We start from the raw sequence: 15,003 nt of genomic DNA, 5'->3' as shown, positions 1-15,003 counted from the left end.
CGTAAGGGACCGTGGTGATTTACAGCCAACGTCAGTTGAGCGTGGACAATTAGAACCAAGCCGAAACATAACATATACAAATGAATGTTTCAAAATAATTGTTTTTATTTTATTTGATAGAATATAGTATTGTCATAAGTATGACGTAAGTATACCAAGTTTGCAGTCGATACCACATTGGGAAGTGGGTTAAAATTGAGTAACAAGATTTTAGGATACGACAACAACAACAGACAGAGTGAGTTAAATAAAAGCATGTAATAATAAAAATGAGACGCTGAAAACTTTTTCAAGGAGATAACATCCATGTCAGAGCATTGGACCGTGCCGCTGAGCACCTAAGTCTGAATGTGGGCAGCTATCCAAGGTTAAACCATGCTGTCAAGTAAAGTGCATTAATGGTCTCAGCCAGGCCACCCCTGCCTGCACAGAGACAATTCACATTTTTTTGTTCTAACTTAATTCTGCATATTACAGCGATGAGAACTATAAACTCCTATACAACTATAAACAATGTTTAATTTTACCAGGCCCACCGAGCTATATAGCTCTTTTTCAGAAGTGACCTGGCCACAAATGATAGCTCAACGAAGTGGCTTATCACGTGGAAATTTAGAGCAGCTCTAAGCGCATGTTTATAAATTTGGATGGAAAAAACAGAAAACCTGGAGAAAAACCCACGCGACCATGGGGAAAGAGACATGCAAACTTAAAATATACAGGTGTTAGGGTCTGGATCTAACCCACGACCTCCTGTATACCAGGTGAGGTAATTAACATATCGCCTCAAACAATCCAATCCAAATTCTACAATCATAGAGCATGTGAAAAAGCACCATCTAGTCTTGGTGGAGGGGGGCCACATGACGTGCAGCTAAGACTGCAAGAATATCTTCTGGTATTCAACTGTTTCCTTTGCACAGGGTCACGCAATGGTCGCTTTAAAAGGTTATGCTGAGCGTCTCTCGCTGATTATTTCAATGGAACAGGCGACAAATAAAAAATGTAAACAAGTGTCATGTTGACATGATAATTTGCAGCTTACCTGGAATCCATGCCCTTTATGTTATCATCATACAATACAGAACGTGTGCTGTTCCAGCCTTAATAGGTATTCTCTAACACCAACTGCACCAAGAGTATATCCAGGTTAAATGAGGTGACTTTATTTTTACACTGTATATGGCTTCTACATATATATACTATTGAAACCGCGATTTGCATGCGGTGATAAAATCCAGATGACCCTTGCCATAAGCAACGCCATTCGCAAGTTATACAAACACCGAGCGTGGCGACCTCCTCTGTGTCAGTTGAGCCTAAAATCCATAACAGTGCGTGGTGCGGTTGTGTGTCACCGTCAACTGCCACTGGCACTGAGAAAAAAAAGGAGGCCACACAACCCGCCTCGTTCATCCTCCATTTGTCGTTTGAGCATTAATATGTTTTCGTGAGCATTATTTCTTAATTGGTCTTTACTTTGAAATATTATATTTGAATGTGTGACCAGGGGGCATTTTATCAATCCCAGATACCATAGGAAGGTGCTGTTGGTAAAAAAAGACTGCTTCTCTGAAAAGTACTGCTACTGCCAATTGCTATTGGTTTTGTGGCTCACAGGGAACTGTGATGGGTATATTGATGGGTGCGCCAAGTCCACATAAGGGGAAAAGGGGACAACCAGGTCTGAGGTTAGGGCAGCTTTACCTTGTTTAAGGGGTGGGGGGGGGGCATACAGAAACTCATGGGAGGCGTGGGGGAAGGGTGGATAGGATTGGGCTACTAATGAGATGCAGTGGATATTTTTTAAAGCACCAGTTTTTCTTGCGAGGCAACCACTTATGTCTACTGCCTCCTCAACCTACACACACAGACAGCATCTCACAATGGCGTGGATGTAAGGATTTGGGCTGAACAAATTCTTGCCAGGTTTATTGTTTGGAGGTACCGTGGCTACACACATCTTTCATTGGTCACAGCTACCCATAAAACCTTTCCACAGTCAAAACTTGCACCCGCTTTTCAACCAAAGTACTATAATGCAGCGAGGGGTTATTTATATATTTGTTTCTCCAGCCTGTTACTGCATTTAATGGACAAGCAAATTAACTGTATGCACAGCGTGTCATTATAAGTTTAATTGAATCACATTTAGAACTTCATGTAAAGTGTTCCAAATAAGCTGACAATATATCCTTTAAGAGTGAGATATCTATTTATATCATAGATGCATAAATTGATTTGTTGTTGCAGAACAATATAAAAAAAAGTGCTATGGGGAAGCTTGGAATGTATCTTTAGTCCATCACAACGTTCATTCAGTAAAAGTGACGTGCTCATATAACGGCAAAACGTTCATACCTGCATATCAACCACAACGATTTCAAATCAGTAAGGCCCCTACTAAAAACATTTGGGAAAAAACCAAGAAACTGTGACAATCCCAAGAAAATGAGAGAGAAATCCAAAAAACCAAGGCACAGTAACATATACTTGTCATGCAGGCAAGGATGAGTTGACTTTTGAATGGGCGTTGGGGGGGATTACTAAATGAGTTTGCGTAGCAACAAAATGCTTATATACCCCACTTAGTAAAGGGCACCATAGTAAATTAAATAATACTGGTAGGAACCTCCTGGTTACACCAATCCAGAGGGGATTATTGTGTCCGTCCGTCATGCAGGGAGGGGCTGGGTGGGGAGGGGCTGGGTGGGGATTGTGGGGCTGGGTGGGGAGGGGAGGGTGGGGAGGGGCTGGGTGGGGAGGGTGGGGAGCTGCTGGGTGGGGAGGGTGGGGAGGGGCTGGGTGGGGAGGGTGGGGCTGGGTGGGGGGTGGGAGGGGTGGGGCTGGGTGGGGAGGGGCTGGTCACCCCGTACGTTTAACTTTTACTCACACCGGCTTGTGCCCGACCTCACAGTCGGCCATATTTGCGGAATACACCACGCCGCCGTTGACCCTGGCCATTGACTGAGCAACCTAACGTTCCTACCAGCTCCCTCCGCAGGAATGTGTTAATGACCTTGGATTTTTTTAAAGTTTCCTGCGTTTTTCTCATAGAAAAGCTGTAAGACAAAACTTTTTGAGCTGACCCTTACATAAGACCGGAAAAATTGGCAGCAGCTGCCGGCGCACTGCAATAAGCCGGGCTGAGTGCATACGAGAATCCATTGGATTGCTGTGATGAACTAGTAATTGTACGTTCATAAAAAACACTCCACGCCATAGAAACCATTTATATTTAAATATGGTCATTTCAATTGCATAATGGTACTGGTCAAACATTTCAATGCAGGACCCTACTGAAAAAGGATCTCAAGATTCAGTGAGGCTTTTACTGGATAAACAAAGGACATTATTCATGGAATATATCATCCTAGCATGATGCCATATTCGTTGAGGCATCCAGTGAGTAGTCATTGTGTCTGACATCTATTCAAGAACTTTGCAGCTGCAGTGAAGTGAGTGTTGGAAGCATTGTGGGGGATGAGGCTAAATGCCTCCTGTGATTCGCATTGGAGTTGTCTTCGTATTCATAAGTTTGAAGCGCAGGATCAAATCACAGCACAAAGAGTACGCATGAGTGAATATGTCTTATTAATACGAGCAGATAGATGAGTAATTAATGTGTTATTTCCAAGGACAGTTAACAGAGTAGCTCGCCCCCTTAGATTTAATTGGATAGTGGCAGCTTATTCCTCCTTTTATTTTACGTGCATATTTATTCATATAGATAAAGTATCATGTACTAATAGCACAGTTAATATCAACATTTAGGAAGATATATTGTGGCCGATGTATGCACGCACACCCTGGTTGCATATTACATGATTTTAGAGGTGGTATTAAGACAAAGTGTATAATGCAGAGCTTGGGGAATTTGTAAACTGGGCCGCATTCGAATAGCAAATCGCACCATCTCTCACCCTTCTTCCTTGGACTTTTCATACATCTGTAATGACAGTAGAGCCTCTATGCGGTGTGAGTGGACTAGTGGCCACGGGAGGTAATGACAGGGGTATCAGTTGTGAGTGCGACGAGACTAGGAGCATGATCAAGTGGCAGAAGAGGACGGTAGACTGGTAGAGTCTGCCGGTTGAGCGAGCGTCCAGAGTCAGCGAGAAGGTTCGGGGAAGTGGGGCGTGACCTCAGTTGGTATATAAGGGAGACTCTGGGCTGTTGCAGTGGGGTCTCTGCCTGTGTCAAGTGAATGTGTCTTCAATAAAGTGCCATCTTAGGAGAAGTGTGTCAAATCATTACACATACACTGTGACTATGTTACCACTAAAATCGTGAATCAGATGGTCTTTAATCTGTCAACAATATATTTTTTTCTGTCCAAAAGTTTGTGACTTTAATGCAAACACACAAAACAGAATAATGGATATGCTAATTATTGCCCCGATAAAACTGGAATCACTATGGTGATGGTGCTTAAGATTGAAATAAAAATTCAGTTACCTCATTTTCAACATGTACAAATTCCGAAAAATTCAGCTCCGTGTAGGTTTTCATAATATTATTCCTCACCATTATTCCTTTTAATAATTTGTATCTATTCAATGCACAATCGAAATGGATTATACATGCGTTTAGTGTAAAAAATAACTCTAATAATGAATTCGTATGAGTTTGATGCCAAAAACTAGCCTATTATTTTCATCTAAATTTTGTTTACCCACATTCCTTTGTATTTATACTGCAATTTACTTTTTAAGTATTTTCTTTAATAAGCTGTGAAAATGCATCTTGGGATGTTCGACCAATTTCTTTTGTAAATATTTGTGCCCAGACAAAACCCATGCACTACTATGAGAGACAGAATAAATCTACGAGTTGAGAAACACCTACCTTCTAAACCTTGTAACAAGATGACAAGTTGCTGTACTCGTAACGAATTGGCATGTTCTGATTACGTGACAAACCTTACTAAATGGCTGTGTTTAGTGGTGGTGGGTTTAACGACACATGTATATATTTATGGGATCTATCCCCAAAAACCTATATTATGGATGATATTGGTCGCGAAAGCCTACGTGTTCTATCTTGATTTGAAGCTTTCGTGACTACAGGAATCCATACTCTTTGGTTCTTTGGGTAAAGTCACGTAGGTATAAAAATAAAAATAAATAAATCACGATGTTTCTGGCGCAACACAAGCGTTCATCATCAGGTGGGGAAAAAAACATTGTAATGAATGCACTGCACAAAAAAATACATATTTTTGTAATGAATGCACTGCTTTTTTCCCTTCTGTATCTGCTTTTTAAATGCTTGGGTAGCCAATGTATCTCTTTACGTACAGGGACATATAATGGGAATGAGGTTTGTTGTCTGCTTATGTTTTTCTTATATTCTCTACAACAATGCACATGATTATTTTGTATTGTGCTTTTATAGTTCTGCATTAAACTAGGCCCCATTTATAAGAGTTCACTAGCATTGGTACAATGAAGCCTTGCTATGCTGATGAAACAACGAATGCAAAACCAGTCCTGAGTTTGCTTATTGAACAGATACTGCCAAAATTATGCCCTCTCAGAAGACTTTGTGGCTGATGGAATGTGTAAAAAATACGTTTTTTAAATGTCAAGGGACAGATATGGCAAGGAAGGGTTTTTTCTGCTCATTTGGTTACGTGACTTTATCGAAAGAACCAGAGTACCATCATTGTAACTGGTAATTATTACAGTCTATCAACAAATAACCAAGAAAATAAGGAGGGATGCTGCAATGGGGTAATGGTTAGTATACTGGACTTGCAATCCAGAGGTCAATGGTTCCTTCTTCCGGCACCACGCTGATAAAAAAAAAAATTTCCTCCATCTCTGTCGACCCCACAGTATAAATGGGTACACACCAGTTGACCTGCAGGTCGTGTGTGGTGGGGTGAGGTGTGGGTAATCCGACCGTTTCCAAAATGTTTGGTGAGCGTTGAAGAGTAGGCCAAATTCCCTCTTGGAAGGGGCTCTCGAGTTCTCTCAAATGGAGGCCCTCTCAGCAGCAGTTGCGTATGTAAGCAATTTCAAGGTTGTACCTTTATCTACAAGTTATTAAGGCGAGATGTTTTCAACGTAACTTCTGTGCTTTTATACGTGGGAAGTGAGGACAGTGAGGGATGCGAGTGGAGTAAAATTGGGTTAGGTTTGGGGAAAGTAGAGGTTGTGGGGTTGAAGGAGTGGAGGGAAAACAGAGGGACAATATTTGGGCCATTAAGTTGGTTACCTGTGGGCACCTGGTCCAGGGCCCCCACTCAGACATGACACACGCTCCAGGGCACTGCAGCACACACGCTCGTGCATCCTGGGGTCTCTCCGTGGGGTCGCACCACACTTCCTCCACAGGTGTGCCCGGGCCCTCCACACCCTGTACCTCACACCTGCAGTGTGTGCGCACACACACACACACAATTACAACAATTACAACCCGACCAAGTGCTGGTGACGTTTGACATTGCCTCTTGCTGTAGAGGTTCGCGATTTGTGGCCTGCGGCCGCCCTAAAAATTACTGTATGCGTTTTAGTCATACATATGCTCCATCTGCTTCACATTGGATGCTAAATATCCCATGAGTGTAATTGTCATGGGATATTTAGCATCCACAAACTTGCCAAATGTGTTAAATTATTACACATTACATGATTGAAAGAGACCACAAAGTAACATTATCCCCTACAATGTCTGTGCAGAAGCGCCACCCTCCCTCAAAATTTCGCTTGGGAGATCATCACTGCCGTTCCTGGTCTCAGACTCTGGATTGCCTTCAGTAGTTGCTCAACAGATGGAACCTCATCCAGCAACTCACAGGGGGTGACTATTACTTCCAATATTTCAGGCACTGCAGCCTCAGCAGGGTCATCCCCACTTTGTGCCATGTTGTTTTCCAGGCTGAGGGATTTCCCCTCCCCCAGGAACTCACAGAAATGCTCAGCAAATCTGTGAACCTGTTCCTGGGGGTTGGAGATTGGATCACTGTTCTTTCCCCTAATAATGGTAATAGGTGTGGCGCTGCAGGTTACTTTTTTGATGGCATTAAAGAGTGATTTGTGATCGAGGGCCACTTAGGCAGATTCCATCTCCTCAGCAACTCGCGACCACCACCCATTTTTGCAGTGTCTCACGTCTCTCCGAACATCTGAGCGAAGGCTGCGGTAAGCCTCCTCATTCTCTGATGTGGGATGCTGAACACCTACTCTGTCAGCCAGGGTCTCTGGGGAGGTCTGGACTGTGTACCCAAGGCAGCCATCGCAGCTGCATGAGCCACATTTCTAAACCTTGCCCATTTCCCCTCGACATCAGGAGGAGTGGGGGACGATGCCAACCCCAACTGCAAGCGATAAAGGAATTCTTGCTTGCAACTTTCATCAGCTAGCTGAGACCAGGCCACTATGGGTTTGAATGACGTCTTGGGTGTACACCCACCACTGGAGTGGAAGAATGGCAGGTGCATCTTACATATGACAAGGTACCCAAGGCAGCCATTGCAGCTGCATGAGCGACATAAACACATACATAACTGACATAGTTGATGCAGGCCTGGAGGAATGGTTGTTGATCACTTTCATGTGGGTAATAATTTCAAACCTGCAGAGTACACGGAGGCCATCAGAATGCAGTACTGCAAGTAAGCTGTAGACCTATCATACGATTTTTTTGCATTAAAATGCGTATTTATCTCTGAATAATCTGTTTTCCTCCAACAGTGTAAAATACTTGGCCGAGAATCCCAAACTGGTCTATGCTAAAGAAAAGTAGCGATGCTCAGTCAAATGTTTTTCGGGGTGTATAAAATAATTTATATTATTGTTATTAAACTCGAAATCACAAACTCGCGAGCATGAATGCACACAAAATGATATAATACATATACCAGGCCTGTGCCCAAGAGGTATATTTTGTGCGCGTATTTAAGTGATGAGTGAATCAATACAATGCAACATAATGGTGTTTGATACAATGGTACAGTATACGATACCATTTAAATTAACTGATGCAGACATGCACACATTGTTGTAGTCATCCAAGCCCTCACAAACTGAGGCCAAAATTATATGTATATATATAAAAGTATAAAAATGGCAAAAGTAAATATATTTAACTAGCAGAAGTACCCGGCGTTGCCCGGGTGAAAAATATATTTCTTAATAACCTTACATATATATACAGATACTAAGGTATTGTCAAAGCCCGGTGGACTTTGACAATACCACTCACGCTCACCACTCACTCTCTCTGTCTCCACTCACCCTCACCCTAACCACTCACCCTCACTACTCACTAATCACCCTCACCACTCACCACTCATCCTCACTACTCACTAATCACCCTCACCACTCACCACTCATCCTCACAACTCACTACTCACCTTCACCACTCACCTTCACCACTGACCCTCACCACTCACCCTCACCACTCATCCCCACCACTCACCCCTAACCACTCACCCTCACTACTCACCATCACCACTCACCCTCACTACTCACCATCACCACTCACCCTCACCACTCACCCTCACCATTCACCACTCACGCTCACCACTCACCCTCACCACTCACCCTCACCAATCACCCCTCACCACTAACCCTCACCACTCACCACTCACCCTCACCACTAACCTGCTATGATTACAGCAGTGCATACTGACTGTGGTGGTAGATACTATGATTACAGCAGTGCATACTGCTGTGGTGGTACCTGCTATGATTACAGCAATGCATATTGTGGTGGTATCTGCTATGATGAGAGGAGTACATATTGTGGTGGTGGAACTTGCTATGATGACAGCAGTACATACTGAGTGTGGTGGTACCTGCGATGATGACATCAGTACATACTGAGGTGGTGGTGGTGGTACCTGCTCTGATGAGAGCAGTACATACTGTGGTGGTGGTACCTGCTATGATTACAGCAGTGCATATTGACTGTACTCACCACTCACCCTCACCATTCACCACTCACATGCTCACCCTCACCACTCATCCTCACCACTCACACTCACTACTCACCACTTACCCTCAACATTCACCCTCACAACTCACCACTCACCAATCTCCCTCACCACTCACTCTCACCACTCACCCTCACCATTCACCCTCACCACTCACCCTTACCACTCACCACTCACCCTCACCACTCACCACTCACCCTCACCACTCACTCTCACCATTCAACTCACTATTCAGCCTCACCACTCAACCTCACCACTCACCCTCACCACTCACCACTCACCGTCACAACCACCACTCATCCTCACCAATCACCACTGACCAATCACCACTCACCCTCACCACTCACTCTCACCATTCAACTCACCATTCAGCCTCACTACCCAACCTCACCACTCACCCTCACCACTCACCGTAACAACCACCACTCACCCTCACCACTCACCCTCACTACTCACCACTCATCCTAACCAATCACCACTGACCATTCACCACTCACCCTCACCACTCTCCACTAACCCTCACCACTCACCCTCACCACTCACCCTCACCACTCACGCTCACCACTCAACCTCACCACTCTCCACTAACCCTCAACACTCATCACTCACCACTCACCCTCACCACTCACCCTCACGCTCACCACTCACCCTCACCACTCACGCTCACCACTCACCATCACCACTCACCCTCACCACTCACTAATCACCACTCACAACCGCAACTCACCCTCACCACTCACCCTAACCACTCAACCTCACCACTCATTCTCACCATTCACCCTCACCACTCACCCTCACCCTCACAACAACCACTCACCCTCACTGCTCACCACTCACCCTCACCACTCACCCTCTCCACTAACCCTCACCAATCTCCCTCACCACTCACCCTCACCACTCACCCTCACCACTCCCCACTCTCCCTCACCACTCACTCTCACCATTGAACTCACCATTCAGCCTCACCAATCACCCTCACCACTCACCACTCATCCTAACCAATCACCACTGACCATTCACCACTCACCCTCACCACTCTCCACTAACCCTCACCACTCACCCTCACCACTCACCCTCACCACTCACGCTCACCACTCAACCTCACCACTCTCCACTAACCCTCAACACTCATCACTCACCACTCACCCTCACCACTCACCCTCACGCTCACCACTCACCCTCACCACTCACGGTCACCACTCACCATCACCACTCACCCTCACCACTCACTAATCACCACTCACAACCGCAACTCACCCTCACCACTCACCCTAACCACTCAACCTCACCACTCATTCTCACCATTCACCCTCACCACTCACCCTCACTCTCACAACAACCACTCACCCTCACCGCTCACCACTCACCCTCACCACTCACCCTCTCCACTAACCCTCACCAATCTCCCTCACCACTCACCCTCACCACTCACCCTCACCACTCCCCACTCTCCCTCACCACTCACTCTCACCATTGAACTCACCATTCAGCCTCACCAATCACCCTCACCACTCACCACTAACCACTCTCTCACCCCTCACCCTCACCACTCATCACTCAACACTCACAACTCACCCTCACCACACCCTCACCACTCACACTCACCACTCACCCTCACCACTCACCACTCACGCTCACAACTCACCCTCGCCACTCACCCTCACCACTCACTAATCACCAATCACAAAAGCCACTCACCCTCACCACTCACCCTAACCACTCACTCTCACCACTCACCCTCACAACAACCACTCACCCTCACCGCTCACCACTCACCCTCACCACTAACCCTCACCACTCATCCTCACCAATCACACCCTCACCAATCACCCCTCACCCTCACTGCTCACCCTCACTGCTCACCCTCACCGCTCAGCACTCACCCTCACCACTCACCACTCACGCTCACCACTCACGCTCACCACTCACCACTAACCATTACCATTCACCCTCGCCACTCACTAATCACCACTCACAACCGCCACTCACCCTCACCACTCACCCTCACCACTCACTCTCACCACTCACCCTCACCACTCACCCTCACAACAACCACTCACCCTCACCGCTCACCACTCACCCTTACCACTCACCCTCACCACTCACCACTCATCCTCACCAATCACACCCTCACCAATCACCACTCACCCTCACTGCTCACCCTCACTGCTCATCGTCACCGCTCACCCTCACCACTCAATCTCAGCACTCACCACTCACGCTCACGCTCACCACTCACCCCTCACTAATTACCACTCACAACCACCACTCACCCTCACCACTCACCCTCACCACTCACCCTCACCACTCACCCTCACAACAACCACTCACCCTCACCACTCATCCTCATCAATCACACCCTCACCAATCACCACTCACCCTCACTGCTCACCCTCACAGCTCACCACTCACCCTCACCACTCACCCTCACCACTCACCACTCACGCTCACCCTCACCACTCACCCCTCACTAATCACCACTCACAACCGCCACTCACCATCACCCTCACCACTCACCCTCACTAATCACCACTCATCCTCACCAATCACACCCTCACCAATCACCACTCACCCCCACCACTCACGCTCACCACTCACTACTCACCCTCACCACTCATCACTCACCACTCTGCCTCACCAGTCACCCTCGCCACTCACCCTCACCACTCACTAATCACCACTCACAACCACCACTCACCCTCACCACTCATCCTCACCACTCACTCTCACCACTCACCCTCACCACTCACCCTCACAACACCCACTCACCCTCACCGCTCACCACTCACCTTTACCACGCACCCTCACCACTCACCACTCATCCTCAACAATCACACCCTCACCAATCACCACTCACCCTCACTGCTCACCCTCACTGCTCACCGTCACCGCTCACCCTCACCACTCACCACTCACGCTCACCCTCACCACTCACCCCTCACTAATCACCACTCACAACCACCACTCACCCTCACCACTCATCCTCACCACTCACCACTCATCCTCACCAATCACACCCTCACCAATCACCGCTCACCACTCACCACTCACGCTCACCACTCACCCTCACCACTCACTAATCACCACTCACAACCGCCACTCACAACCGCCACTCACCCTCACCACTCACCCTCACCAATCACACCCTCACCAATCACCACTCACCCTCACCACTCACGCTCACCACTCACCCTCACCACTCATGCTCACCACTCACCATTACCACTCACCCTCACCACTCACTAATCACCACTCACCACTCACCCTCACAACAACCATTCACCCTCACCACTCATCCTCATCAATCACACCCTAACCAATCACCACTCACCCTCACTGCTCACCCTCACCACTCACCCTCAGCACTCACGCTCACCCTCACCACTCACCCCTCACTAATCACCCCTAACCACTCACCCTTACTACTCACCATCACCACTTACCCTCACTACTCACTATTCACCACTCACCCTCATCACTCACCCTCCCCACTCTCCCTCACCACTCACTCTCACCATTCAACTCACCATTCAGCCTCACCACTCACCCTCACCACTCACCACTCACCGTCAAAACCACCACTCACCCTCACCACTCACCCGCACTACTCACCACTCACCCTCACCACTCTCCACTAACCCTCACCACTCAACCTTACGACTCACCCTCACCACTCACCCTCACCACTAACCAATCTCTCACCCCTCACCACTCACCCTCACCACTCACCCGCACTACTCACCACTCACCCTCACCACTCTCCACTAACCCTCACCACTCAACATCACCACTCAACCTTACCACTCACCCTCACCACTCACCCTCACAACAACCACTCACCCTCACCACTCACCACACTCACCACTCACCCTCACCACTCTCCCTCACCAGTCACCCTCGCCACTCACTGTCACCACTCACTAATCACCACTCACAACCGCCACTCACCCTCACCACTCACTCTCACCACTCACCCTCACAACTCACCCTCACCACTCACCCTCTCAACAACCACTCACCCTCACCGCTCACCACTCACACTTACCACGCACCCTCACCACTCACCACTCATCCTCACCAATCACCCCCTCACCAATCACCACTCACCCTCACTGCTCACCCTCACTGCTCACCGTCACCGCTCACCCTCACCACTCAACCTCACCACTCACGCTCACCCTCACCACTCACCCCTCACTAATCACCACTCACAACCACCACTCACCCTCACCACTCATCCTCACCAATAACACCCTCACCAATCACCGCTCACCCTCACCACTCACCACTCACGCTCACCACTCACCCTCACCACTCACTAATCACCACTCACAACCGCCACTCACCCTCACCACTCACCCTCACCACTCACCCTCACCACTCACCCTCACCACTCATCCTCACAACAACCACTCACCCTCACCACTCATCCTCATCAATCACACCCTAACCAATCACCACTCACCCTCACTGCTCACCCTCACCGCTCACCACTCACCCTCAGCACTCACGCTCACCCTCACCACTCACCCCTCACTAATCACCATTCACAACCGCCACTCACCCTCACCACTCACCCTCACCATTCACCCTCACCACTCACCCTCACCAATCACCCTCACCACTCACCCTCACCACTCACCTTCACCACTGACCCTCACCACTCATCCCCACCACTCACCCCTCACCACTCACCCTCACTACTCACTATTCACCACTCACCCTCATCACTCACGCTCCCCACTCTCCCTCACCACTCACTCTCACCATTCAACTCACCATTCAGCCTCACCACTCACCCTCACCACTCACCACTCACCGTCAAAACCACCACTCACCCTCACCACTCACCCGCACTACTCACCACTCACCCTCACCACTCTCCACTAACCCTCACCACTCAACCTTACGACTCACCCTCACCACTCACCCTCACCACTAACCAATCTCTCACCCCTCACCACTCACCCTCACCACTCACCCGCACTACTCACCACTCACCCTCACCACTCTCCACTAACCCTCACCACTCAACATAACCACTCAACCTTACCACTCACCCTCACCACTCACCCTCACAACAACCACTCACCCTCACCACTCACCACACTCACCACTCACCCTCACCACTCTCCCTCACCAGTCACCCTCGCCACTCACCGTCACCACTCACTAATCACCACTCACAACCGCCACTCACCCTCACCACTCACTCTCACCACTCACCCTCACAATTCACCCTCACCACTCACCCTCTCAACAACCACTCACCCTCACCGCTCACCACTCACGCTTACCACGCACCCTCACCACTCACCACTCATCCTCACCAATCACCCCCTCACCAATCACCACTCACCCTCACTGCTCACCCTCACTGCTCACCGTCACCGCTCACCCTCACCACTCAACCTCACCACTCACCACTCACGCTCACCCTCACCACTCACCCCTCACTAATCACCACTCACAACCACCACTCACCCTCACCACTCATCCTCACCAATAACACCCTCACCAATCACCGCTCACCCTCACCACTCACCACTCACGCTCACCACTCACCCTCACCACTCACTAATCACCACTCACAACCGCCACTCACCCTCACCACTCACCCTCACCACTCACCCTCACCACTCATCCTCACAACAACCACTCACCCTCACCACTCATCCTCATCAATCACACCCTCACCAATCACCACTCACCCTCACTGCTCACCCTCACCGCTCACCCTCACCACTCACCCTCACCACTCACCACTCACGCTCACCCTCACCACTCACCCCTAACTAATCACCACTCACAACCGCCACTCACCCTCACCACTCACCACTCACCCTATTCCCATTTTTAAAAAAACTTGCTTACGTGTCGCCAAGTGTACACCACTCACGCTCACCGCTCACCCTCACCGCTCACCCTCACCACTCACCATTCACGCTCACCACTCACCCTCACCACTCACCCTGACCACTCACTAATCACCACTCACAACCGCCACTCACAACGCCACTCACCCTCACCACTCACCCTCACTACTCACCACTCATCCT

At 48.5% G+C, this 15,003-nt stretch overlaps 1 protein-coding gene across 1 annotated transcript in view; it reads right to left on the bottom strand.

Annotated features, from left to right (window-relative positions):
• Window positions 1-1,319: 1,319 nt before the first annotated feature.
• The window catches only part of LOC144723406 (thrombospondin type-1 domain-containing protein 7A-like), a 198,605-nt gene continuing 184,921 nt past the window's right edge, over window positions 1,320-15,003 (bottom strand). The window contains exons 11-12 of the mRNA XM_078602178.1: window positions 6,223-6,376; window positions 1,320-1,376 (exon numbers count right to left, since the gene is read on the bottom strand). Coding sequence (XP_078458304.1) covers window positions 1,320-1,376; window positions 6,223-6,376 — 211 coding nt within the window. The remainder of the gene's footprint in view (window positions 1,377-6,222; window positions 6,377-15,003) is intronic.

The sequence above is a fragment of the Lampetra planeri genome, chromosome 1 (genome assembly GCF_965212315.1).
Source record: "Lampetra planeri chromosome 1, kcLamPlan1.2.h2, whole genome shotgun sequence".
NCBI lineage: Eukaryota > Metazoa > Chordata > Hyperoartia > Petromyzontiformes > Petromyzontidae > Lampetra > Lampetra planeri.
The sequence above is the reverse complement of the archived record's forward strand: the minus strand, read 5'-3'. Positions and strand labels throughout refer to the sequence as shown.